The sequence below is a fragment of the Pituophis catenifer genome, unplaced genomic scaffold, assembly GCF_029215685.1.
Source record: "Pituophis catenifer annectens isolate HBS135680 unplaced genomic scaffold, rPitCat1.0.hap2 SCAF_18, whole genome shotgun sequence".
Taxonomy (NCBI): domain Eukaryota; kingdom Metazoa; phylum Chordata; class Lepidosauria; order Squamata; family Colubridae; genus Pituophis; species Pituophis catenifer.
Window position 1 is genome coordinate 6,775,313 of NW_027256898.1, and position 27,575 is coordinate 6,802,887.

At 47.0% G+C, this 27,575-nt stretch overlaps 2 protein-coding genes across 2 annotated transcripts in view; one reads left to right on the forward strand and one right to left on the reverse strand.

The window, feature by feature from the left end:
- TARDBP (TAR DNA binding protein) overlaps positions 1-9,678 on the forward strand; it is a 46,135-nt gene extending 36,457 nt beyond the window's left edge. Inside the window, exon 8 of the mRNA XM_070955993.1 lies at positions 9,630-9,678. Within this exon, the coding sequence (XP_070812094.1) occupies positions 9,630-9,658 (29 nt within the window). The 3' untranslated portion in view covers positions 9,659-9,678. The remainder of the gene's footprint in view (positions 1-9,629) is intronic.
- A 5,177-nt stretch (positions 9,679-14,855) lies between these two features.
- CORT (cortistatin) lies at positions 14,856-26,802 on the reverse strand. Its single transcript, XM_070956230.1, has 3 exons — positions 26,784-26,802; positions 19,928-20,067; positions 14,856-15,123 (listed from the first exon to the last, which is right to left on the reverse strand). Exons 1-3 carry the CDS (start codon positions 26,800-26,802, stop codon positions 14,899-14,901), a joined length of 384 nt encoding a protein of 127 aa, XP_070812331.1. The 3' UTR covers positions 14,856-14,898.
- Between the last annotated feature and the right edge of the window lie 773 nt (positions 26,803-27,575).

Consider the following 27,575-nt stretch of genomic DNA (forward strand, 5'->3'; position numbering starts at 1 on the left):
AATGAACTAAAGGGCCACCATCAGTGAGCTGTTGGACAACATGACTTGGTCTGTTGTGTGGATGTTTGGGTGGTTTAGGGGTGGAGAATTGTGGGTGGGAGTGTGTTTGGGGATTGTTATGTATGTTGGACCTGGTCTTTGGGTGTTAAGTGAATTTCGTTGTATGGGTATACTGTGTATACACGTACAATGACAATAAAGTTATTTATTTATTATTTATTAATGTGTGGGCAATGCCAGCAGTAGCGAATTTATTTATTTATTTTAATTTACTTAGTTTGTCAAGCATGTATGGGAAAACAAGTATAAGTATGAACATAACAGATAAACATATAAGTATAGTATATACATAAGAAATGAGTACAAATAAATGGTATTCAACAGTAGGACAGGGACGGTAGGCACGCTGGTGCGCTTATGCACGCCCGCTTTACGGACCTCTTAGAAATGGGGTGAGGTCCACGGTAGATAGTTATAAGGTTAAAGTTTTGGGGAGTTGAGAATGTAACAACAGAGTCAGGTAGTGCATTCCAGGCATTGACCACTCTGTTGCTGAAGTCGTATTTTCTGCAATCGAGTTTGGAGCGGTTTGTCTTGAGTTTGTATCAATTGTTTGCCCGTGTATTATTGTGGTTGAAAGCTGAAGTAGTCATTGACAGGTAGGACATTGTGGCAGATAATTTTGTGTACTACACTTAGGTCAGACCGAAGGCGGTGTAGTTCTAGGTTGTCCAAAGCCAAAATTTCAAGTCTGGTTGGCATAAGGGAGTCTATTGTGAGCAGAGGAGTGGAGGACTCTTGTGAAGTATCTCTGGACTCGTTCGATTGTATTAATGTCCTTTATACAGTGTGGATTCCTGGCAGATGAGCTGTATTCGAGAATTGGTCTTGCAAAGGTTTTGTATGCCCTGAATGAATGAAAGAATGGTGCCTGGAACCTTAAAACAGCTGTTCCTTGCCTTAAATACACGAATGAGGACATTTCCATCCTTTTATTGCATTTCTAAATCCGACCGGAAGATAAATACTCTAAATGTTTTGTTTTCCCTTATGGTTTACTCACCAACCTTGAAAATCACCCTGATAATAGAGATGCTTTTACATCGCATTCCGTGAATTCTGGTTTCACAGTCAATTTCACATTTCTTCCACATTTAGCAGGACATTCGTGAAGCGTGTCTCTGCTCCCTAAGCAAGTATTTTGAATCTGGCTTTAATTGGTTGTTCTTAAAGGTAAAGATTCCCCTCACACATATGTGCTAGTCGTTCCTGATTCTAGGGAGCGGTGCTCATCTCCGTTTCAAAGTCGAAGAGCCAGCGCTGTCCGAAGATGTCTCCGTGGTCATCTGGCCGGCATGGTTCAACGCCACAGGAGCACGGAACGCTGTTCCCTTCCCACTAAAGGCGGTCCCTATTTTTTCTACTTGCATTTTTTTTTTTACGTGCTTTCGAACTGCTAGGTTGGCAGAAGCTGGGACAAGTCACGGGAGCTCACCCCGTTACGCAGCACTAGGGATTCGAACCGCTGAACTGCCGACCTTTTGATCGACAAGCTCAGCGTCTGAGCCACTGAGCCACCACGTCCCTATGGTTGTCTTAGTAAAAAGAACAAAAAGCTTGACTCCCTCTTTGGGGCAGCCCCTCAGATATTGGAACACTGCTATCATGTCTCCCCTAGTCCTTCTTTTCATTAAACTAGAGATCCAAATTCCTGGAACCGTTCTTCATATATTTTAGCCTCCAGTCCCCTAATCATCTTTGTTGCTCTTCTCTGCACTCTTTCTAGAGTCTCCACATCTTTTTTACATTGTGGCGACCAAAACTGAATGCAGTATTCCAAGTGTGGCCTTACCAAGGCCTTATAAAGTGATATTAACACTTTACGTGGTCTTGATTCTATCCCTCCGTTTATGCAGCCTAGAACTGGGTTGGCTTTTTTGGCAGCTGCTGCACACGGCTGGATCTTGGAGCCCACTAGAACTCCAAAATCCTTCTGACAGTTACTACTGTTGAGCGAGGTACCACCTATACTGTACCTGTGCATTTTGTTTTTCTTGCCTAAGTGTAGAACCTTCATAAAATATGAAGCTATCATGTCTAAATCAGCCCAGTGTTCTCCTGAGATCCATTTTGTCTTCACTGGTTGACTACTGCTTTTCTGGATTTTACTTGGTAGCCCAAGATCCTAGTCCAGTGATGGCGCCGGGCTTTTTGGCACCGGGTGCCCAAACCGGAATGCGCATGCATGCACATGCATATGCGCCCGCCGGAGTGCTGGAAACCCAAAGACCAGCTGGCCGGCGTTTGCATGCCTGTTTTGGGGCTGTTTTGGGGCCATTTTTGGCCCGAAAACAACTTGAAAATGCCTCCAAAACAGCCCGAAAAACAGCCTGAAAATGGCCCAAAAAACGGCCCAGAAAAGGCCTGGAAACAGAAACCAGAAGAGCAGCTGGCGACGGCGAACGTGCCCACAGAGAGGGCTCTGCGCAGTGGTGAAATCTGAACTGGTTTGCTACTGGTTCGCTGGCTGCGCACTGCGCCCCAAACGTGTGCTGCACATGCACATACACACCAAACACGTGCTGCATGTGCATGCGCAGTGCGCACCAAACGTGCTGCGCATTTAAAAAGCTACCAGTTCGATAGTTAAAAAAAGCTACGATCCAACGATCAGCTGTGCCGCCCGGTTTAGCTTTGCTAAAAAGCAGGAAATCCTGCTGATTGTCGGATCGTAGCTTTTTTTTACTACCGGTTTGCCCGAACTGGTAGTTTTTATCACTACCAGTTTGCCTGAACCGGAGCGAACTGGTAGCATTTCACCCCTGGCTCTGCGTGCCACCTCTGGTGGCATCATGGTCCTAGTCCTTGTCACATTCTCCTCTGGCACTGAGCTTCTTTACTAATGACAGCGATGGCATTTGAATTACTTGGAAACCACTCAGTGGACTCCTTACTTGTTCTGCCCCAGCTACGGACCCCAAAGAACGCAGCACACACAAACTCTATACAAAGCTTATTTTACTCAAATAACTTAGTCTTTATCATTCGAAGGCTGTTAATGAACTGTCTTAACAGCCTACCGGAATTCTAAGGTAAGGTAATCACAGTCTTACTAGAGTTGGCAGAAAGCCCAGAAGCAATTTTGCAGACACGAAGGAGAGTGAACTAAAGTTGTTCCCTATAAATTGCTTCAGTTGGTGTTCCTCCTTAAATAGGTTAAGGGAGTGGCCAATTAGCCCCAAGCCTTACTCTCGAGGAGACACTCCTGCCTTTTGGCAGCTCTGCATTGAGAAGAGGCTCCTCCTCTTCGTTCTCTTTACTTAAAGGAGCTTCTGGAGGTTCTGAAGGCCCTGGCTGAATCCCTGCCTCTGGCACCACATCTTCTCCAGCCTCCTCACTGTCCGACTCGAGCGCCAGCTGCACAGGCTGCTGGCGCAGCACCACGCCAGCCTCCTCGTTGTCGGAATCAGCTACAATCTGCACAGGCCGCTGACGGGCCACAACATTACTCAACCTGCAACAATGCCTGCCACCTCATTGCTTCTTGTTTTGAAAATCACTCGGGGTTGGCAATTACCTTGCCGTTTTGTCACACGGAGAACTCATCAGTGGGAACGTCTGCCTCCCCCCCCCCCACCCCCAGGTGGCCAATACTGTCACGTACGGCTCTGTTGTCGTTTACTCGTTTGCAAAATCAAATTCATACTTTTCTGGGCCTGAGCAGAAGGGAAAAATGAATGGCTGATGGCTGATCAAAAACGAATAAGCAGATTTCATCTGGGTCACGAAGATTAAGTGGGTTTGTCTGCGATTTTTTTTAATTGCTCGTTTGAGGGTCCATGAAGATAAGCGATAGACTTGGGATTCGCAGCCTGATGCAACTGTGTTTTCAACATACCGACTCACTCATGACTGGGTTCACATGTCATCTTAAAAAAAAGTCCTGTGTTTGATTTGCCATCTCGTGGGGATGAACCCAGATAATTTAGATCTGCCTCTCGTTGCAAGAAATAAACTGCACATAAACGAGAAATCTCCCAGTTCAAATCCCTTGCAGGCACCGGTGCCAACAGTGTGTTTCCAGCGAACACAAAATCCCATAATACATGATGTTCAGACCACGTTCTATGGCCCATCTGAAACTTGTCAGGTGCATTAAACATAAACGGCTGTACAATTTTTTTTCTCTCTCCCTCCCTGAAACCAATGTCCCATTTTCATCATCGCGACAAGCATTTAACGAGCGCTGAAAGATAATGGGTGATATCCTCAGGAGCAGATGTCAGGTTGGCTCCGAGCTCAGATGCCAAGTCATAAAAAAAAAAAACCTGATTCCTATCCAATTGCATCTGAGCCACTTCAGCTTCGTGAGAAGAGCTAGCCCAACATTACGCCTTTGCCCAGGTCAGCACCGACGTCTTCAAGAGACGGCGGACTTGTGTCGTGTCAAAAGGAAGCCCAAACTTTTTCTCCCCGTCCTCTGGGTCTGCTTGTCACAAATGAGAAGAGACAAGTCGTCAAGCTGAATCCTGTGCACAACAGCAATTCAAGCCCCGTTTCTGAGCTTGAATTAGATCACAGGAGCAGGGGTGGGCTTCAAAAATTTTAGCAAGGGGTTCTCTCCCTAGTTGCTGGGTGGGCGTGGCCATGGTGGGCGTGGCCTAGTCAGCCTCCTACACTATGGTGGGGGAGGGGAGGTGTTTTTGCCCTCCCCATGCTCCGGAGGCTCTTCTTGAGCCTCCAGGAGGGCAAAAACATCCTCCCCAGGCTCTGGAGGCCCATTTCCAGCCTTCCCGAACTTCCGTTAGGTCCATTTTTCGCCCTCCCCGAGCCTCCGTCCACACCCTGCATTTACCTGCATCCAAAATGGGCCATGTGGGGACTCCAGGGAGGGGAGGGGTGGGAGGGGTGGGGCGGGGCTAGCCAGGAGTGGGATTTGGGGGTTCTCCAAAATGCAGAGAATCTTAGCTAGAGGTTCTCCCGAACCCCCAGCAGCCCATCCCTGAAAACAAGGCGATCCTTTTCTCACGGCTGCTCATCCCGGTTAAAAATGAAGTTCCTGCCTCTATTCCCAGAAGAAGAAAAGAGTTGGATTCCTAACGGCTTTACGGATGCATCCTTGTCATTTTCTTGGCAGTCGTTTGCATTGCTTTTTCTCTGATTTCTCCCTTCGGTCCTCCCGTCCAGCCTTTGGCTCTGAGATCCCCTCGCGATCCCATCCAAATCCTAACCAAGCCCAACCCTGCTTAGCTTGGGAGCACCAACAAGGTCTGGCAGGTGCTACTTCCTGCAGAGTCCGCGATCCAAGGCTCATTATGCGTTTAGCATCATCACTACCGCCAGTTTTATATAATGCGGTTGGAACGGTTTTTCCTGGCTGTCTCTGTGACAGTCTTCCCCAACCTTTCCTGCCATGTTTGTTGCTGCAAAACAGGACTACATAAAACGAGCCTGCAAACAGATCGCCCTCTTGTCTTGATTGGTTGACTTGGCTCAAGCAACAGATTTGGCGCACAGGCGTTCAATAGTTGGGTAACGTTGATGGCCAGCAGTAATGCCTTCATTTCTGGAAGATGAGCCTCAGGTACTCAGCTACTTAGGCTGCATTAGTGCTCCAATCCATGCACACTGCCCCAATTCCTGCCCTCGAAGATGGGTCAGCTTTTCCCAATATGGGGCTTCCAGATTTAACAGAATAACAGGAGATGGAAGGGACGTTGGAGGTCTTCTATTCAACTCCTTAGTCAAGTAGGAGACCCTAAGGTCCTTCCAGCTCTATTCTGATTGATGATCTGTCCCCGTCCACACACACACACAAACACAGCCAGCCGAGGGTTAAGGAAGCACTTGGAACACACCCAGGTCTTTATCTCCAACTTGGCAGCGATATACACACCGTCTGCCAAGTGCTTTTATTTCCACAGAAAACAGAAAGATAATATACTCAGCGTACAAGAGTCCAACAGAAATTAATATTCCTCTCAGCAGTTTCGGACGAGGCTTTAGTGACTATCCAAGGTTTACTTTTGTTCGTCACAGGGATCACTGGCCACCACCCTCTATTATATAGTCTCTGGGGTGTGGTCCAGTGACTGAGTTCTAATCCCTAGCACGCCTCCTGAGCTGCTGCAATCGTTTATCACGCCTTCGGAGGCGTGCGTCCAGGAATGAAGTCTCTCCTTCACTCTCATCCGAGACACCTGTCTCCCTGCTAATCTCCTCTCCCTCGGCCGGCACCTGAGACAGTGCCAGAGGGGAGGGGCCTGGAGAGGGAGGCCTGGCTGACTCCTCTTCCTCATGCTCAGAGCTTTCTTCCTCCGATGGGACAGGCTCAGAGGGCGGGGCCACAACAATTGATTGAACAGCTTGCCTCCAGAAATTGCAGGTGCCTCCATCAGTGGAGGCTTTCAAGAAGAGACTGGACAGCCATCTTGTCGGAAATGGTGTAGTAGGGTCTCCTGCTTGAGCAGAGGGTTGGACTAGAAGACCTCCAAGGTCCCTTCCAACACTGTTATTCTGTATTTAGTCTAGAAAGACTTTCGGGGGACTTCCAACACTGATGATCCATTAGCAGCCTCCGGGGGACAGAGCATGTCAAGGAGACGGGATCCGTTGAAGCACAAACTTGTTATATCTCCCAATTCTTTCACCTCCTGCTTCTGTCACCTCTTCAGTTCTCAAAGAAAGGCCAAGCGTGTGAGTGACATCTGGCCTAATGCGAGTGGATGTGTTTTTATGGAAGCACCCTAACGAAGGCTGAAAAGATTTTAAAATGTTTCCCTCCCTCCCTCCCTCCCTCCCCTCGCCTCCCAGTTTCTCTGTACCTCTAAGCTTCTTCTCAAAGTAACATTACCATTAAACAACTTCAGGAAAGAAGAGCTGGTGGCCGGGGACCAGGAGGGTGATGTTGTTGTGGTCCGCCACAGATCGGTTGAGAAAAACAAAAAAACTACGCGGGTTGAACCCATCCGCACCGCCATTTGGCGTGAAAGAAAGCGGCTCATTCATTCTGATTAGCCAGCCCTTGGAAGGTGGGCGGAAAAGGTGAAGTCGGACAGCTGCCCTGTGTGCTGTGAAGAGAGCCCCATATGGAGAGTCCTAATACCTATTAAAAGACATCTGTGAGCCAAATTGAAAGAATAATGGCTCATCCCTTGCCGTGGCAGCCCAGGAGGCAGACTTCAACACCAATTCATCAGAGGCAATTTCTGGTCCTTACAGCCCTGTTAAATTCAGCCTTAGCGGGCGGGCAGGAAATTAAGCCCCTGTCGATGGCAGGGATGAAAGAGGATAATTTTCCACTTGCGTTTTTATATACATATACATACATACATGTATGTATGTATGTATGTATATATATGTATGTATGTATATGTATATATATATATATATAATGGTCTCCCTCACCCCTGATAGTAAATACCACGAACTCCGGGGTGGGCTTCAAAAATGTTAGCAAGGGGTTCTCTTGCCGGTTGTGGGTGGCGTGGCCTAGTTGGCCGCCTGCACCACAGTGGGGAAGGGGTGTTTTTGCCCTCCCCAGGCTCCGGAGGCTTTTCTTGAGCCTCCGGGAGGGTGAAAACGGCCTCCCCAGGCTCTGGAGGCCCTCTGGAAACGGGCCTGTTTCCGGCCTTCCTGAACTTCTGGTAGGACTGATTTTTGCCCCGTGCTCCGTGCGCGCCCTGCACTTACCTGCATCCAAAACAGGCTGTGTGGGGACTCCTGGGAGGAGCGGGATGGGGTGGGCAGGGCCAGATAGGAGTGGGATTTGGGGGTTCTCTGAACTGCACAGAATCTTAGCTACAGGTTCTCCCGAACCCCTGCGAACCCCCAGCAGCCTACCCCTGCATGTACTTTTAGCTCTTCGATTCTTTTCATGGGTCTTTTCAATTGCATGGGGACCAGAAAAGTAAAAATAAAAATTATTAATGACATGGAGAGCCACACAATACATCCTCAGTTCATCAATTTGGTGATTACTGCTGCACGCTCACACATAGCAATAGTACTTATGTACTGCTTTACAGTGCTTTACAGCCCTTTCTAAGCAGTTTACAGAGTCAGCCCTATTGCCCCCGACAATCTGGATCCTCATTTTACCGACCTCGGAAGGATGGAAGGCTGAGGCAATCTTGAGCCAGTTGGTGAGGATCAAACTGGTGGCAGTGGGCAGAGTTAGCCTGCGATACTGCATTCTAACCACAAGGATGGATGGACGGAAGGAAGGAAGGAAGGAAGGAAGGAAGGAAGGAAGGAAGGAAGGAAAAATAGGAATAGCACTTAGACTTATATACCGCTTCACAGTGCTTTCCAGCCCTCTCTAAGCGGTTACAGAGTCAGCCCTATTGCCCCCGACAATCTGGATCCTCATTTTACCGACCTCGGAAGGATGGAAGGCTGAGGCAATCTTGAGCCAGTTGGTGAGGATCAAACTGGTGGCAGTGGGCAGAGTTAGCCTGCGATACTGCATTCTAACCACAAGGAAGGAAGGAAGGAAGGAAGGAAGGAAGGAAGGAAGGAAGGAAGGAAGGAAGGAAGGAAGGAAAAATAGGAATAGCACTTAGACTTATATACCGCTTCACAGTGCTTTCCAGCCCTCTCTAAGCGGTTACAGAGTCAGCCCTATTGCCCCCGACAATCTGGATCCTCATTTTACCGACCTCGGAAGGATGGAAGGCTGAGGCAATCTTGAGCCAGTTGGTGAGGATCAAACTGGTGGCAGTGGGCAGAGTTAGCCTGCGATACTGCATTCTAACCACAAGGAAGGAAGGAAGGAAGGAAGGAAGGAAGGAAGGAAGGAAGGAAGGAAGGAAAGAAAAATAGGAATAGCACTTAGACTTATATACCGCTTCACAGTGCTTTCCAGCCCTCTCTAAGCGGTTACAGAGTCAGCCTCTTGCCCCCAACAATCTGGGTCCTCGTTTTCCCGACTTCGGAAGGATGGAAGGCTGAGTCAACCTTGAGCCAGTCGGTCAGGATTGAACTCCTGACAGTGGGCAGAGTTAGCCTGCAATGCTTCATTTTATGCACAGGGAAGGATGGATGGAAGGAAGGAAGGAAGGAAGGAAGGAAGGAAGGAAGGAAGGAAGGAAGGAATAGCACTTAGACTTACCCTGTTTCCCCCAAAATAAGACATCCCCTGATAATAAGCCCAATTGGGCTTTTGAGCGCATGGCAATAAGGCCAAGCACTTATTTCAGGGTTCAAAAAAATATAAGACAGGGTCTTATTTTGGGGAAAACATGGTGTATACTGCTTCATGGTGCTTCATAGCCCTCTCCAAGCAGTTTACAGAGTCAGCCTCTTGCCCCCGACAATCGGGGTCCTCATTTTACCGACCTCGGAAGGGTGGAAGGCAAGTTTTAAGTTTTCTGCTACAATTTCTCAGAGTCCCCTTTCATTGGGGAGGGGGAGATATTACTTGGAACCCTGACACTCTGTTTGAAATATTCTTAACAATTATTTCAGGCAGATGAGCATGTGATTAAATAAAATCTCTTTGCCGCAATGGAAAACAGGTGGAAAAAATGACCAGCTTTACATGTTTAAAATAAAAGGGGAAAAAAAACTTATTTTCTGGAAGGAAAGAATTAAGATTGATCGATATCTCGATTTCCTTGTATTTCTAGGTACACATTGGCCACTATTATTCAATTAAGGAAGTGGATGGGCCCAGCCTGGAAAGTACATTTTCTTGTAAAATGTGTCCTCAGTCTGGGAGAATTTTCAGTTCTGAACCTCCCTGCCTTTTTTTTTTTTTTTTTGCTAAAGTAAACCTGAAGTGCCTGGAATTAAATTAGCCCTATGAGGTTTTATGGATCATTATATCTCTTGCAAAATTCTAGTTTTATTATCTGCTTTATGGATTTGAGTGTGTTTGTTTAATGCCAAATTATGAGATTGTTGGTACATTTTCCCCAGCTTTCTTTTGGTGGGGTGTTATTTATTTATTTTGTTATTTATTTTTTAACACTGGCATTTACAGGAATTGTGGTTCTCACTGTTTAGTGACAGATCAAGTAGCCAACATAGATGACCTATAACCGTGATGGCGACCCTATGGCGCGTGTGCCACAGGTGGCACTCGGTGCCATATAGGTGGGCACGCAAGCTCAGCTCCCGCCACCTGATTTTCAGGCCTTCTGGGCCACCAGAAGTAGGGAAACAGGCTGTTTCCAGCCTCCGAAGGGCCTCGGGAGGGTGGGGAAGGTCCGTTTTTTGCTTTCCCCAGGCTCCAGAGCCTTTCTAGGAGCCTGGGGAGGGCAAAAATGGCCTCCTCCCCCCGGAGACCCTCCAGAGGCCGGAAAGCTGGCAAACAGGCCGTTTCTGGCCTCCAGAGGGCTTCCATGGGGGTGGGGAAGGCCATTTTCACCCTCCCCAGGCTCCTAGAAAGGCTCTGGAGCCTGGGGAGAGCAAAAAAAGCGTGCCATCGTGTGCCAAAAGCGGGGGAAGCATGGGGGCGGTCATGCGCACATGCGCACATGCGCAGGGAGCAGGGTGCGTAGAATTACGGGTGTGGGCACACATGTGGGCGGCCCCCCATACTCCCCCCGCTTTTGGCATACGGTGGCAAAAAGCTTAGTCATCACTGATCTATAAGGTTAAACTCTGTTAATCTGTTAAAAATGGAAGCAGGAATCTCATCTTCAGGGCTAAAGCTCCAGAAATTTGTGGATGGTACCCTCAACAATGATGCTGCATAAGGGGAAGGAGTCTGTTGGCTGTCAGTTCTTGTGCATTCTTGTGTGTTCTATTTGATTAGTTGTGCACTTTGCCGTCTTCATTTAGGACAGTAGGTACTTCCTATTGAAACGAAGGGGGGGAAAAAACCCCTTGAATTACTCATAATGACTTCTTCCTGTTTAAATGCTGGCCGTTAATTTTTGCTCTGCTCCATTAAGCATCTATGATTCAGTTGAAGAAGCAAAAACGGCATAAAAACGAAGGCTATTCTTTGAGTTGCCCTCTTCGGTGTCTCTTGTGATCTAGGCTTACTGAGTCATTACAATACAGAAATTAGTCCCAAACAAACCTATTTTATTGTAACAGCTGAGAATTACGTTCATTCCCAGCTGAGTCCCAATTAATTTCAAAACAAGTCCTTTGGAAGAAGTCTTTCGGGATAATCACCAAGCTTTATCTTCTTTGACACCCTGCCAAAGGCCTTACTTGGCAAAGCCCCACAGAGTTCAGAAACTAACAAGAGATGCCGACTGGAAACAGAGTTAGCAATGTTGCTTTCCTGCAAAAGGCCCAAGTGTCTTTGTTTCTCTTTTAAGCCTTATGGGAGGGGCCAATCATCTCCTGGCCTTACTCCCGAGTTGTCCCTTTTGCTTTAGCTGCTCTTGCCTTCTGGCAGCTCTGTGCATGCGTGCACTAGGAACAGGCTCCTCCTGTTCCTCTGCCTCTCTGCTGTCCGATTCTGGGGGCTCCAGAGTCTGCGCATCACTCCCAGATGGCCCTGGCCCCTCTCTGCTTGTGACGCAGAGCCCTCGTCTGGGCCTTCCCCAGACTCCAGGACTGGTCCATGTTCCTCCCCAGCCTCCTCACTGTCCGACTCCACTTCCAGCTCCACAGGCTGCTGGCGGACCACAACAGTGTCATCTTCCCCCCCGCCCTGCCAGGTCTCTTGGGTCCGACTGCTTTCTGTGCATGCTTTCTCATGGAAGAGTGCAGTTACAATGACAACCGAGGTCATGCTGGGATTGCCCAAGACAAGGAAGGGACAGCCAGCCTCCCAATTGACCTTCCTCTCACTGCCTATTAATCGTCATCATCTTCTTTTAACCACCCCATAATCCCTTGTAGGGTGGAGTCTGGGCAACTGAATGGAGCTAGCAGAGTGTTTTAATGGCCGGATGCAGTGGTGGGATTCAAGTAATTTAACAACCGGTTCTCTGCCCTAATGATTTCTTCCAACAACCACTTTGCCAAACTGCTCAGAAAGTTAAACAACCGGTTCTCCCGAAGTGGTGCGAACCGGCTGAATCCCACCACTGGCCGGATGCCCTTCCTGTCGCCGATGCGGAGTTTTGTTCAGCAGTTATATATATTCCCATTGTGCCCAGAGAAAGAAATATCAGCCTCTACCTAGGATCGAACTCGCAGCCTCCTGATTGTGAGGCGACAGCTCCCCTTCTAGGCCACCGCACCACCTTTGACTGACTATTAATGTTCTTGAGAAAGCGCTCCCTGGAAGGGCTCGCCATGAATCTAGCAGGAAAGGGTACGGTCCAGTGGTGGAATTCAAATTTTTTTACTACTGGTTCTGTGGGTGTGGCTTGGTGGGCGTGGCAGGGGAAGGATACTGCAAAATCTCCATTCCCACCCCCACTCCAGGGGAAGGATACTGCAAAATCCCCATTCCCTCCCCCACTCCTGGGGGGAAGGATACTGCAAAATCTCCATTCCCACCCCCACTCCAGGGGAAGGATACTGCAAAATCCCCACTCCCTCCCCCACTCCTGGGGGGAAGGATATTGCAAAATCTCCATTCCCACCCCACTCCGGGGCCAGCCAGAGGTGGTATTTGCCGGTTCTCCAAACTACTCAAAATTTCCACTACCAGTTCTCAAGAACCTGCCGAATAGCACCCCTGGCACGGTCCCACAAGACCCTGGAGCACAGACTGCACGTTGGGGTATTGTCCAAACACAGCTTCTGTGCTTAGTTTGTACTCAGTGTGTGGCGCGAACCTTCCCACATTCGACCCCTTGAGCAATTCACCTAATCTGAATGTTTAGCTGCGGGGATGCCCATCCTGTCAACGTAATCAGTGCTCTCCGTGCAATCACGTTCACAGCTGGATGGTTTCCTCTCTGCCAGTTCGCCATGGCGGCGCACCTAATTTTCTACTGGATTCCCAAGTGTCATATGTCAAGCAGTGTTTTGAATTTCACAAACTTGGCTGCTTGTTCGGAGCTTCGCGCTTGCAACCCGCTTTTAGAAATGCAAAGGGGCGGAAGCCAAATCACGTTCCGAAATGGATTCCTGAGTTGTTGTTTCCTTTTTACCAAAGGTGCATCTAACATGTTGACGAATAACCAGCCTGTCGCTCGTTGGAAGTTAATGCTACGGAATATTAGCCAGCAGGCTCACTGCTCTCGGGGGGAAAAGATGGATTTGGGAGGATGCAGCTTGAGAGAGAGAGAGTAGTTGAAAAAACTTTTTTTTGTGGGTGGAATTATCACTTTGAGATTTCAAGCAAGACTGTGTCTTGCTAGCAAAGCTGCCCAAGGGATGGGACAGCCCCATAACTGAGGCATTGATTGGAGCATTGATGCTTCCTTTTCGCCCCAAACCTTACTCCAGAAATCCATCAGATTTTGAGCAACGTTGACCTCGATTGCTTTGACATTGATTGATCCTCAACCTTCCATTATTATTCTGGCTTGGAGCTAGTGCCAGCTACATGGTATCTGTACTAACCGGACAGTGCCTAGTAGTTTTATCAGCAGCTTGTTTCCCCATGCAACTCCCAACCTCAGGATGGCTTTAAGGGGCATTAGAACAAATTGTGAGACGCCGTAATATCTGTCTGCAGCTCTAGCCATATCCGTTGCCTCAGGCGTCCACTCTTCTTAGCATTTGACATTTTCCATGAAGTTTTTTTCCCGTCATTAAAATCAGGAGCTGCCCTCCCCTTAGTGTTTGAAGGAGAGAGAGAGAGAAAAAATGAGAAAGAGAGAGTGAGAGTGAGAATGAGGAAGAATGAGAGAGAGAGAGAGAATGAAAGAGAAAATGAGAAACAAAGAATGAGAAAGAGAAAGAATGAGTGTGTGTGTGAAAGAGAGAGACAATGAGAGAGAGAGAATGAGAATGAGAGAGAAAATGAGAAAGAATGAGAAAGAGAAAGAATGAGAGTGTGTGTGTGAAAGAGAGAGAAAGAGAATGAGAAAGAATGAGAAAGAGAAAATGAGAAACAAAGAGAATGAGAGAGAAAGAATGAGTGTGTGTGAAAGAGAGAGACAATAAGAGAGAGAATGAGAATGAGAGAGAAAATGAGAAAGAGAATGAGAAAGAGAAAGAATGAGAGTGTGTGTGAAAGAGAGAAAGAGAGAATGAGAAAGAATGAGAGAGAAAATGAGAAACAGAATGAGAATGTGTGTGTATGTGTGTGAGAGAGAGTGAGTGTGTATGTGTGAGAGAGAGAAAGTGAGAAACAACAAGAAAGAGAGAATGAGACTGAAAGAAAGAGAGAATGAGAAACAGAGAATGAAAGAGAGAGAAAATGAGAATTAGAATGAGAAACACAATGAGAATGTGTGTGTATATGTGTGAGAGAGAGTGTGTGTGTGAGAGAGAGAAAGAGAGAATAAGAAAGAGAGAGAGAGAGAGAAAGAGAAAGAATGAGAGAGAGAATGAGAAAGAGAGAGAAAATAAGAAACAGAGAGAGAATGAGAATGTGTGTGTGAGAGAGAGAGGGAGGGAGGGAGGGAGGGAGAGAGAGAGAGACCGGAAAATAAACATAAGGCTGTGCATCCCAATGTCCTCAGGCCATGCTTTATTTGTCAATTAAATCATCACAAAAATCAAACTTTGTGCTTTGATGAGGAGAAGGAGAAAAGCCGAAAGACAACGAGGGGCATCGACATTACAGAAGGCAAGAGAGCATCCGCCACAATTTAGCAAGACCAGGCAGGGATGGGAAGCGATTGGCAACTGACTGACCCAGCCCTTCGCCTTCAACCCTCCCGTCCATCCGACTTGCAGCCTTTGGCAAAGTAGGCATGGGCTGGCTTAGGTTGCAAAATGTGATGAGAAAGCCCCTTCCCCACCTCCCCGCCACCCCTCCCCATCCCCCCCCCCACCCCGTCTGCAGATCGAGACTCCTCTTGATGGGCAGGAGCCACACAGGCTGAATAGCTCCAGAAGCCAGAAAAGGCCGCGGAGGAATTGTTAGCAGGACGTGAAGGTTTTCCAAAAGAAGTTTTTACACAGGGTTTTGCGGTCTCGCGGGCTGAGGTGCGGCGATGGCCCCAGCATCAAGGGCTCTTCCTCCAGTTTCCTTTCTAGGGGATCTTCGAAATCGGCGAAAGCCGCTGCGTCACGATCCGCCTCGACTCCGTTGAGGAGCCCCGCGAGCATCTTCAGAACGAGACTTTTCTGAGACTTGGGTTGCTCCTTGTGGGCGTGAAGGAGGCAGGAGAGAAAAAAAAAAAAAACAGAGAAGGCGCCGTGAGATATTTTTACATCCTTGCAAAAGGTAAAAGGAAAAGTACATACGTGCCAGTCGTTCCTGACTCTAGGGGACAGTGCTCATCTCTGTTTCAAAGCCAAAGAGCCAGCGCTGTCCGAAGACGTCTCCGTGGTCATGTGGCCGGCATGACTCAACGCCAAAGGCGCACAGAACACTGTTACCTTCCCACCAAAGGTGGTCCCTATTTTTCTACTTGCATTTTTTTACGTGCTTTCGAACTGCCAGGTTGGCAGAAGCTGGGACAACTCACGGGAGCTCACCCCGTTATACGCAGCACTAGGGATTCGAACCGCCGAACTGCCGACTTTTTGATCGACAAGCTCAGCGTCTTAGCCTCTGAGCCACCGCGTCCCTCTTTCATCCTTGAAGGAAAGGGGTTTTCTTTTAAGTGGACGGGGAATTCACATAGAGATGATGATAATCACATCCAAATTTAGGTTTTCAAGACAGACCCCCTTCCTATTGATACAGGTAAATCCTCGACTTAACAATCCCAACTGAGCCCCAAAATTTGATGGCTAAGCGAAACAGTTGTTAAGCGAGTTTTACCTCACTTTAAGCCCTTCCTCCTCGCAGCAAATCGCTGTGGATGCTAAGTTAGTAACACAGTTGTGAAGTCAATCTGGCTTCCCCATTGCCCTTGCTCGTCAGAAGACGACCCCGTGATCCCGGGACGCAGCAGATGGTCATAAATATGAGTCAATTTTCAAGGGTTTAAATTTTGATCACAGATGCTACTAAGATCGTAACTCTGAAAAACAGACCTAAGTCACGTTTTTTCAGTGCCGTTGTAACTTCGAATGGCCACTAAATGAACTGTTGTAAGTCGAGGATTGCCTGTAATAAGGAGAGCACAGTAGAAATAACAGGTCCATGGCATTCGCAAGGGACTTCCTCTTCCCAAGGGAATCCTATTCATTGTCTGAGCATAGCTTGAAAAGGATCTCCTGCTTGGGTGGGGTGGGGAGGGTCGGACTAGATGACCTCCAAGGTCCCTTCCGACTCTGTGAATCTGTTAAATACAGCTAAACACCGCTCGATTTGGTTTGAACCCGTTTAGGTGGAAATCCAGGAAATTCCAGGGCCATAGGCTAGAGCAGGGGGTCTCCAAACTTGGTAAGTTTAAGACTGGTGGACTTCAAGTCCCAGAATTCCCCCAACCAGCATGGGCGGCTGAGGAATTCTGGAAGTTGAAGTCCACCAGTCTTAAACTTACCAAGTTTGGAGATGCTTGGGCTAGAGAGACAGAAAAAAAAAACTATAAAAACCTCCTTAAAGAAACCACCCTCATTTGCAAACCGGCCTCCTTCCGTTTCCAACGAAAAGTTTCCACCACCCGAGAAGTTGCGGGCGTGACTTCGCGTTTCCTGGCGCAACGGGTCTATCTGAGATTTTATGCTCCTTTCCCCAGAATGGGACAACTCGCCGAAGACAATTCGTCGCGCCCAACTCGCTGCGGGGGCAATTCAAGAATTCGCCGTAATTCGTTTCATTTAATTAAAAAAAAAATATTCTAATTTTTTTTTTGTCATTCACGTTTCATTTTTTTTTGTCCCTCCTTCGGCATCCTTTCTGTTCCACTGTTTCTTTGATATTAATGTAACTCTTGCCCCGTGGCGAGTTGGCCCTCCCAAGCTTCGGAGGCCGGTGGGAATCAAAGAAGTGAATCTCCTCCCCGGGGGCCCCTCCTGGTTGTCTTGGAGCACCTGGGCTCAAAGGACCATCACTCCTTTCATTCGGGTTGTGTCAATTCCAGGTCACTGGAGTGATCTCCTAGGGCAGGAGTCAGCAACCCGCTGCTCTGGAGCCGCATGTGGCTCTTTCACCCCTCTGCTGCGGCTCGCTGTCACTCAAAATATGCGTCACAACCAGGGGTGGGTTCTACTTACCTTTACTACCGGTTTGCAACTGGAAGCTTCTGCGCACGCGCAGTTCATCCATGATGACGTCCGGGCGGGTGGGCGGAGCCTCCCACCGCTTTTACTACCGGTTCGCAAGAACCGGACCGAACCGGGAGAACCCACCACTGGTCACAACCGCCAATGTGTGACACCCGCCGGCACGTGATTTATTGAGCTTTTTGACCCCTTTTTTTTTTTTTTTTGGAGTTCAAAATGTTTGTGTCGCATGCAGAAATAAAAATTTGTTTTCTCTGTAGCAGTTCGTTGATTTCATAAATGCAACACATTCTAAGTTTTTTTATATATATATACATAGCCTAAAGGTAAAAAAAAAACGATATAGGCGGTGTTATCTTCCTTTTAGATGTCAAAAGGGTTTTTGTGGCTCCCGGAGTTTTCTTTTCTGTGGGAAACGGGTCCAAATGGCTCTTTTGAGTGTTTAAGGTTGCCGACTCCTGTCCTAGGGGCTCTCAAGATATCTTTTGAAAGGACATCCCTTCAATGTGTTTAAGAGCCATCTGCAGTGATCGCTGCGACACGGTAAATGAGAATATTAAAAAAACCAGCTAATTCTTTTTTTTCCCTCTGAACTATGCGCAACAAGTCCCTGCAGGAGGATTTCTCCCTACTTGCTCCTGACCCTTCCAGCTGGAAGAGCCTGAGTTTAAATTTTCTATGAGCTGATAGCGCAGGGGTGGCGTACCTATGGCACGGGTGCCAGAGGTGGCACTCAGAGACCTCTCTATGGGCATGTGCGCCATCGCCCCAGCCCAGCTCCATCGTGTTTCTCCCTCGGGGGGGGAGAGCGACAGAGGAAAGAGGGAGGGAGGGAAAGAGAGAGAGAGGGAGGGGAAGTGAGAGAGCAAAAGAGAGGGAGGGAAAGAGGGAGGGAAAGAGAGAGAGAGGGAGGGGAAGAGAGAGAGGGAGGGGAAGAGAAAAAGAGGGAGGGAGGAAAAGGAGCGAGGGAAAGAGGGAGGGGAATAGAGAAAAGGGGGAGGAGGGAGAGGGAAGGAGGGAAAGGGAGGGAAAGAAGGAGAGGGAGAGAGGGAGGGAAAGGGGAGAGGGGAGAGGGAGGAGAAGAGAGAAGGGAAAGCGAGGGGAAGAGAGGGAGGGGAAGGGAGAGGGAGGGAAAGAGAAGGAGAGGGAGAGGGAGGGAAAGGGGGAGAGGAAAGGGAGGAGAAGAGAGAAAGGGGAAAGCGAGGGGAAGAGAGGGAGGCGGAGAGAGGGAGGGGAAGGGAGAGGGAGGGAAAGAGAAGGAGAGAGAGAGGGAGGGAAAGGGGGAGAGGGGAAAGGGAGGAGAAGAGAGAAAGGGGAAAGCGAGGGGAAGAGAGAGGGAGGGGAAGAGAGAAAGAAAGGGAGGGAGGGGAAGAGAAAAGGGAGAGGAGGGAGAGGGAAAGAGGGAGGGAAAGAGAAAGGGGGAGAGGGAAGGAGGGAAAGGGAGGGAAAGAGAGAGAGAAGGGGAAGAGAGAGGGAGGGAAAGAGAAATGATATTGTTGCTAAACGTCATATTTCAAAAGCAGGAAAAAAAACGAAGGGGCATAAAAGTGCATTTATCACCTTTTTTATTTTACTTAGAACAATTAGCTGAACTCTTGCCTTGTTTATCATTATTTTAGGCCGTTAAAACCTCGTTATTCAGGTTAAATTGCCCCGTTGGCACTTTTTGCGATAGATAAGTGGGTTTGGGGTTGTAGTTTGGGGGCCCTCGGTCTCTGAAAAGGTTCGCCACCGCTGTGCTAGCGTGTCGATAAAAAGTCCGTTCCTAACCCAAGCTCCCCAGCCATGTACGTCTCACCAATGGATTTGGAACCCCACCGGTGATTCGAGAGAGGTTATTTAGAAAATAATCTGCCCCAGCTTGCATTTGTCTTGGGGACAGCCTAATGAAGCAAGGATGCTGCAATTTTCTTTTCAGACTGTCTGCGTGTTATCTCCCCCCCCTTTTTTTTTCCTCCCTTCTGTGGCGAGAGGGCATATCAAGCTCCGGGAAACTGGCTTTTGAGGGAATTCATAAAAGCTGGCATTGTTATCCTTTAAAACTCTATTACCCTTCCTTCTTTTCGCAGTTCTCAATGGAAGATAATACTAAAAGCTATAGGAAGTCTCTCTACTTTCTGATCTGTTATCTCCCCCACCCCCTTATATGTCCTTGTTTGTCTCTTCGTTAAAGGTAAAGGTTCCCCTCGCACGTATGTGCTAGTCGTTCCCGACTCTAGGGGGCGGTGCTCATCTCCGTTTCAAAGCCGGAGAGCCAGCGCTGTCCGAAGACGTCTCCGTGGTCATGTGGCCGGCATGACTCAACGCCAAAGGCGCACGGAACGCTGTTCCCTTCCCACCAAAGGTGGTCCCTATTTTTTCTACTTGCATTTTTTTTTTTTTTTACGCTCTTTCGAACTGCTAGGTTGGCAGAAGCTGGGACAAGTCACGGGAGCTCACCCCGTTCCGCGGTGCTCGGGATTCGAACCGCTGAACTGCCGACCTTTCGATCGACAAGTCAGCGTCTTAGCCCCTGAGCCACCCCGTCCCTTATGGTTCTTTCATAGGGACCACCTAATGCACACCACTTATTATGAAAATATATATATATATTTTTCGTGTCCCGATGTCCCAACAGCCAGGAGCATTGAGGATTTCATGATTCTTTTTAAAGCCTCCTCTTCTTCAGATATTTATTTTTATTTTATTTTATTTTATTTTATTTCGAATTTATATACCGCACCTTCTCCCGAGGGACTCAGAGCGGTGTACAGCCAGATAAAAACATACAATAGAAACATTATTGAAGGAATGTCATTTCTCTCCCCCTCCGCTACCCACTCCAACTTACCCTGCTGGTCTGTGCAGAAAAGTTATCTTCTCCCGGGATGGCAGCTGCACATATAGTCCAGGTCAGCAGAAGCACCGCAACAAACCTGCCCATCGTCGGCATGATGGATAAATTTCGGGGAGCTTTTTGCGAGAGAGAAGCTGCGAGGCAGAGACCAGCTTCAGTCTACTCTCCCCGGCTGCCGCATCTCCTTTTATAAAAACCTCCCTGAGCTGTGCCAGGTGACAGAAGCCGGGAAAAACTCTCTCCTAAGCCAATGAGATTTGAGACGAGTGTCAGCATCAGCTGTTTGAGGGATGAGAAGTAGGACCAACCCCAGGGGATGCTTGTGACATAACAGCTGAAACGGGAGGGGATCAGATAATTCCACTGGAGGATGATGATGATTGAAATTAGACAGATTTTTTCCCTTTCCCCCTCTGGAAAGTGAGAAAAAATTCCAGAGCTGTATAAAGAAACATGTGAGTCTCCTTCCATTCTTCTATTTTTATTTTATTGTTGTTGTTAGTTGCGAAGTCGTGTCCGACCCATCACGACCCCCATGGAACACATTCCTCCAGCGCTTCCTGTCCTCTACCATCCTCTGGAATCCATTGAAGCTCACGCCGACTGCTTCAGTGACTCCATCCAGCCTCCTCTTTCTCTGCCGTCCCCTTCTTCTTTTGCCCTCAATCTTTCCCAGCATTCGGCTCTTCTCCAGGGAGTCCTTCCTTCTCATTAGTTGGCCAAAGTATTTGAGTTTCATCTTCAGGATCTTGGCCTTCTAAAGAGCAGTCAGGGTTGATCTCCTCTAGGACTGACCAGTTGGATGGCCTTGCAGTCCAAGGGACTCGCAGGAGTCTTCTCCAGCACCAGAGTTCAATGTTCATAGTTCTTCAGCACTATAGTTTATTTTATTATTTTTTATTTATTTTTATTTTATTTATTTAGTTTGTCAAACGTGTACAAAGTAACAGGTATAAGTATAAACATGGACATGCACATAGGATATGAGTATGAATAAATGGGGGCAGTAGGACAGGGACGGAAGGCACACTGGTGCACTTATGCACACCCCCTTTATGGACCTCTTAGAAATGGGGTGAGGTCAACAGTAGACAGTCTAAGGTTAAAGTTATGGGGGTTTTGGGATGTAACCACAGAGTCAGGTAGTGCATTCTAGGCATTGACCACTCAGTTGCTGAAGTCGTATTTTCTGCAATCGAGTTTGGAGCGGTTTGTATCTATTAAGTTTGTATCTATTGTGTGCTCGTGTATTATTGCGGTTGAAGCTGAAGTAGTCATTGACATGTAGGACATTGTAGCAGACAATTTTGTGTACTACGCTTAAGTCAGACTGTGGGCGGCGTAGTTCCAGGTTGTCCAAGCCGAAAATTTCAAGCCTGGTGGCGTAAGGGATTCTGTTGCGAGCAGAAGAGTGGAGGACTCTTCTCGTGAAATACCTCTGGACTCGCTCAATTGTATTAATGTCCGATATATAGTGTGGATTCCAGGCAGACGAGCTGTATTCGAGAATTGGTCTGGCAAAGGATTTGTATGCCTTAGTTAGCTTCGCAAAATTAGGTTTTTTTTATATGCTTTTTTTTTCTTGACAAAAGGTTGAGTTTTGTAGATTTTCTCCCTACTCCAGGCTTAAATCCAGCAAATAGAAGAAGTGAAAGCAGATTTTTTTAAAAAAATGCAGGGCATTGATAGCGTGTGTAATCCCGTGTGTTCCAAAACAACAAAACTTGCAAAACAAAGAGACTCTGATCTCTGAGGAAGACTTTTTTTCCTCCTCTGAAATGCAATTTCCTTTCCTGGTGGAGCTGAATTCTACCCGAGAAATTTGTGGAATTGTCTGAACTTCCTTCCTCCTTGCATGACTAGTGAGAGGCTAGTTGTTGTGGCCCGCCAGCTGCCAACGGAGCTGGCAGCAGACTCGGACAATGAGGAGGTTGGGGAAGAACTTGGGCCAGTTCTGGAGTCTGGGGAAGGCTCTGATGGATGCTCTGCGTCGGACACAGAGATAGAGCCAGGGCCGTCCAGCATTTCCCAGCCACCGGAGAGGAAGTTGCCTTTGGATGCTGACATGAGTGAGGAGGAAGAACAGCTGGGGCCCGTTCCAGATGCACGTATGCGCAGAGCAGTTAGGAGAGGAGAACAACGGAGGACAAGGAGTCGACTCAGGAAGCAAAGCAAACGTGGACACTGAATGGCCCCTCCCTGGCTGGGGAATAAATAGAAGGAAAGGGGAGTGGTGGTCGTAGGAGACAACCGTTCGTATTTCTGTTGATTTTGCTCATTGTGTTTCGTGCCACAAAGACTGCTTGCCAGAACTTAATTTGAAGCCTTTCGGTGGGAGCTCATGACCTGGAAATTATTGCAACGAACTGATAAGGTCTGTTACTGCCATTAACTCCTTGCAGGACTCTTGCTGGGCCTTTCGGTGGGTGAATGCAATTCATTCATACGAGGTAAAATAAAAGGGGTTTTTCTTTTCGAGGAGTCTTCTTGTTTCTTGTTTCTCCTAAGGCTGGGTCAGAACACTAGTCTTATCAAAGAATGAATGGCTGATGGGGAACTGTGTAAAATCTGATCAGAATGATAAAATATAAAACATCATCCTGACTTTCAAAACAGCATCCATTTAGCATCCATTCTTCTTTTCTTCCAGGGTTGAAATCTAACAGGTTCTGGAGAACCGGTAGCAGAAATTTTGAGTAGCTCGGAGAACCGGCAAATACTACCTGGAGTGGGGAGGGAATGGAGATTTTGCAGTATCCTTCCCCCAGGAGTGGGGTGGGAATGGAGATTTTGCAGTATCCTTCCCCTGGAGTGGGGAGAGAATGGAGATTTTGCAGTAGCCTTCCCCTGGAGTGCGGTGGGAATGGAGATTTTGCAATATCGTCCCCCCAGGAGTGGGGTGGGAATGGAGATTTTGCAGCATCCTTCCTCCTAGAGTGGGGTGGGAGTGGAGATTTTGCAGTATCCTTCCCCCTGGAGGGGTGGGAATGGAGATTTTGCAGTATCCTTTCCCCTCGAGTGGAGTGGGAATGGAGATTTTGCAATACCCTTCCCCTGCCACGCCCACCAAGCCCCGCCCACAGAACTGGGAGGGGGAAAAACATTGAATTTCACTCCTCTTTTTCGTCTCTTCTTCATTTACCGCCCCCGGTAAATATGCTAAAGTTTTTAGTTGATTAATCTACTGCTGACATATGTCAACTTTATACATCTGCCTGGTTGGGGAACAAACTTACTATCGTGGTTTCCTGCTGGACTTCTCCTTGGGTTGGTGAGATTTTTAGAACAAGATCTTCCTTTGCCCATAAAACCTCTGTTGTTACCCTTGTCCAGAATACAACATACATTGCAAAGCTAAGCCCAGAGCTGTAATGTTCTTTGAAAGAACATATCCATGAAAATTGAATTGGTCCATAAATGGCAGTTTTAAAGAACCCTAGTCTTTTGAATTGCAGGATAAAAATTAAAAATAGACAATAACCAAAAGCCCACGGAGGCAAAATTATGTAAGATACCTCTGTAGAAGATAGAAGTGAAAAGCGCACGCATACACCTCAGTGGTGGGATTCAAATTTTTTTTACTACTGATTCTGTGGGCGTGACATGGCTTGGTGGGCATGGCAGGGGAGGATACTGTAAAATCTCCATTCCCTCCCTACTCCAGGGGAAGGATACTGTAAAATCTCCATTCCTTCCCCACTCCAGGGGAAGGATACTGTAAAATCTCCATTCTCACCCCACTCCAGGGGAAGGATACTGCAAAATCCCCATTCCTATCCCACTCTAGGGGAAGGATACTGTAAAATCTCCATTCCCTCCCTACTCCAGGGGAAGAATACTGTAAAATCTCCATTCCCTCCCCACTCCAGAGGAAGGATACTGTAAAATCTCCATTCTGTCCCCACTCCAGGGGAAGGATACTGTAAAATCTCCATTCCCTCCCTACTCCAGGGGAAGAATACTGTAAAATCTCCATTCCCTCCCCACTCCAGAGGAAGGATACTGTAAAATCTCCATTCTGTCCCCACTCCAGGGGAAGGATAAAGTAAAATCTCCATTCCCTCCCCACTCCAGGGGAAAGATACTGTAAAATCTCCATTCCAACACCACTCCAGGAGAAGGTTATTGCAAAGTCCCCATTTCCTCCCAATCAGCTGGGACTTGGGAGGCAGAGAATAGATGGGGGTGGGGCCAGTCAGAGGTGGTATTTACCAGTTCTCCAAACTACTCAAAATTTCTGCTACCTGTTCTCCAGAACTGGTCAGAACCTCCTGAATACCCAGGATGATACACCCATCCTGATACATTGCTATAGATATTGCAGGTACTTCTCAACTTACGAACTCAGTTGAGCTCCCGAACAAAGAGAACTGGTTCAGTGACGTCATATCGTCACCGCTACCAGCTCGGCCGAACCGGAAGGAACCCACCACTGCTTGACTTCCTCTTCTTTGTGGCATCCCCTGAGATATGGGAAGATGCTATCATGTCTCCCCTAGTCCTTCTTTTCATCAAACTAGACATACCCAGTTCCACCAACCGTTCTTTATATGTTTTAGCCTCCAGTCCCCTAATCATCTTCGCTGCTCTTCTCTGCACTCTTTCTAGAGTTTCAACTCCGTTAATCACACGTTGTTGACTCAACTTTGTTAGTAGCATGTTGTTAAGTGAATCTGTTTTCCCCATCAAAAAGGTAATTATTACATGATCCAGGACACTGCAACCATCACAAATATGAATCAGTTGCCAAGTATCTGAATTTTGATCACATGACCATGGGGAGGCTGGATGGGGCATCTTGGTAGGCCAGGTTTAGAGGTTCTCCATCAGTTGAGTAGCCCACTGTAAGGGAGATGAGCTACAGATCTTTTTTTTAAAAAAAAAACTTTACCTTTTCTCTTTAAATAAAAGCAATCCTCAGCCCATTCAAATCTGTGTTGTGGTCCGCCAGCAGCCTGCGGAGCTGGCAGCAGAGTTGGACAGTGAGGAGGCTGAGGAAGAACAGGGGCCAGTCCTGGAGGTTGGGGAAGGCCCGGATGAGGGCTCTGCGTCGGAGGCAGAGATGGGGCCAGGGCCATCTGGGAGTTATGCACGAACTCCAGAGCCTCCAGAGGCTGATATCAGAGAGGCAGAGGAACAGGAGGAGCCTGTTCCTAGTGCGCGCATGAGAAGAGCTGCCAGAAGGCAAGAGCAGCTAAAGCAAAAAGGACGACTCAGGAGTAAGGCCAAGAGATGATTGGCCTCTCCCATAAGGCTTAAAAGACCAGCAACGGCTCTTGGGTTCTTTGTGGGAAAACAAGGTTGATAGTTTTGTTTCTTGTCTTGCTGCATTTATTTCTTGTCGGCATCTTCTGCTTCTGAACTTTTGCCAAGAAAAGCGTTTGGCAGGTTGCCTAATTAGACCAAGGTCGGTGATAAGGCTGAAGAATTTGTGCTATGAAGAATTTGTTTTGATTTAGTTTGGACTCCACTGAGAATGAGTTAATTCTCAGCTGTTCTAATAAAGTCTGTTTGTTTCAAACTGCTTGCATCTGATAATACCTGCTTGGGCCTGGGTCACAACAATCTAAGCCCAAAGGACAGAAATGTTGTGTCATTTCACAGCTGTGCAATCTGTGAAAACAGGAGATTGAGTCAGGCCTGAAAACTGACTGCTTGACCTTGTGCCAATCCACCTCACAGAGTTGTGGGTAAAATCGGAGGCAGCAGAATTAGGTGCATTTGCCACCTTGGGTTATATAAAATAAAAATGCCACCGCAGTCAGTCATGATCATAAAATAATGTCGCTGGCCTCTGACACCCTCTTAAGCAGTGGTGAAATACAAAATATTTTCCTACCGGTTCTGTGGGCGTGGTTTGCTGGGCGTGGCTTGGTGGGGGTCATGTGACTGGGTGGGCATGGCCAACTTGTTTTTTTTTAAAAAAATTTAAAAACATTTTTTTACTACCTATTCTCCCAAACCGGTAGTAAAAAAAATGCTTTAAAAAAGTTTTTTTAAAAAAAGGTTCTGACGATCACAGCTGTACTGCACGATCGTCGGAACCTTTTTTTAAAAAATAAATAAATAAATAAAGCATTTTTTTACTACCGGTTCGGGCAAATAGGTATTTAAGCATTTAAATACCTATATTTGCTTTTAAATGCTTAAATACCTATTAAATAAAAGCATTTAAAAAATGCTTTAAATAAAAGCATTTAAAAAATGCTATTAAAAAGTAAAAAAAAACCCGGTATTTTTTTATCGGGCGAACCGGTAGCATTTCACCCCTGCTCTTAAGGTACGTTTAACTAAACAAGAGGGGAAAAAAAATCCTTTGGACAGGTTTCCTAATCTTTATCCTGCTTGTGTTATTCTACAGTTGTATTTGGTTTCTTTATGTAGAACGGGAGAAATGCAGAGAAAAAAATTACCGGGCGGGAAATAGAAACCCCCTCTGTGAGGAAATGTTACAACATTAGAGCACACTTAGGATCCAATCACACAATAACAATTGTGCGGTTGACTGGTGGATGGATTCTCCCATTTGTGAAAGCTGTCCGGTGCTCCTCAAGTTTCAGTTGGGGAAGCTGACCGTCTTTCAGCACCCTGGACAGAGGCAGATTTCTCCTCCAAGAAGGGAGAAGGAACCTGGCTGAAGGGCCAGATTTTCATGCAACCATAGAGTCATGGGGCTGGAAGGGACCTCGGAGGTCCTCTACTCCAACTCCTCCACACCCTTAACAGGAGTCCTGGTACTATTCTGGAGAAATGGTTGTCCAGTTTTTTTTTTCCTTGAACACTTTCAACAATGCAGCATCCACAACTCCTAACAGGCAAGTTATTCCCTTGATTAATCCTACGTATTTACTGTCAGGAAATTCCTCCATTGCTTCTCCTCCTGCTGTTCTGGAGAATAAATCGACAATCTTTTTCCCTGTGGAAGCTTTTCAAATAGAGTAGAGTAGAGTAGAGTAGAGTAGAGTAGAGTAGAGTAGAGTAGAGTAGAGTGGGGTGGGGTGGAGTGGAATAGAATGGAATGGAATGGAAGAATGGAGTGGAGTGGAGTGGAGTGGAGTAGAGTAGAGTAGAGTAGAGTAGAGTAGAGTAGAGTAGAGTAGAGTAGAGTAGAATAGAATAGAATAGAATAGAATAGAATAGAATAGAATAGAATAGAATAGAATAGAATAGAATAGAATAGAATAGAATAATAGAATTTTTTATTGGCCAAGTGTGATTGGACACACAAGGAATTTGTTTTTGGTGCATATGCTCTCAGTGTACATAAAAGAAAAGATACATTCGTCAAGAATCATAAGGTACAACACTTAATGATAGTCATAGGGTACAAATAAGCAATCGGGAAACAATATCAATATAAATCGTAAGGATGCAAGCAACAAAGTTACAGTCATACAGTCGTAAGTGGGAGGAGACGGGTGATGGGAACGATGAGAAGATGAATAGTAGTGCAGATTTAGTAAATAGTTTGACAGTGTTGTGGAAATTATTTGTTGAGCAGAGTGATGGCATTCAGGGGAAAAACTGTCCTTGTGTCTAGTTGTTCTGGTGTGCAGTGCTCTATAGCGTCGTTTTGAGGGTAGGAGTTGAAACAGTTTATGTCCAGGATGTGAGGGGTCTGTAGATATTTTCCCAGCCCTCT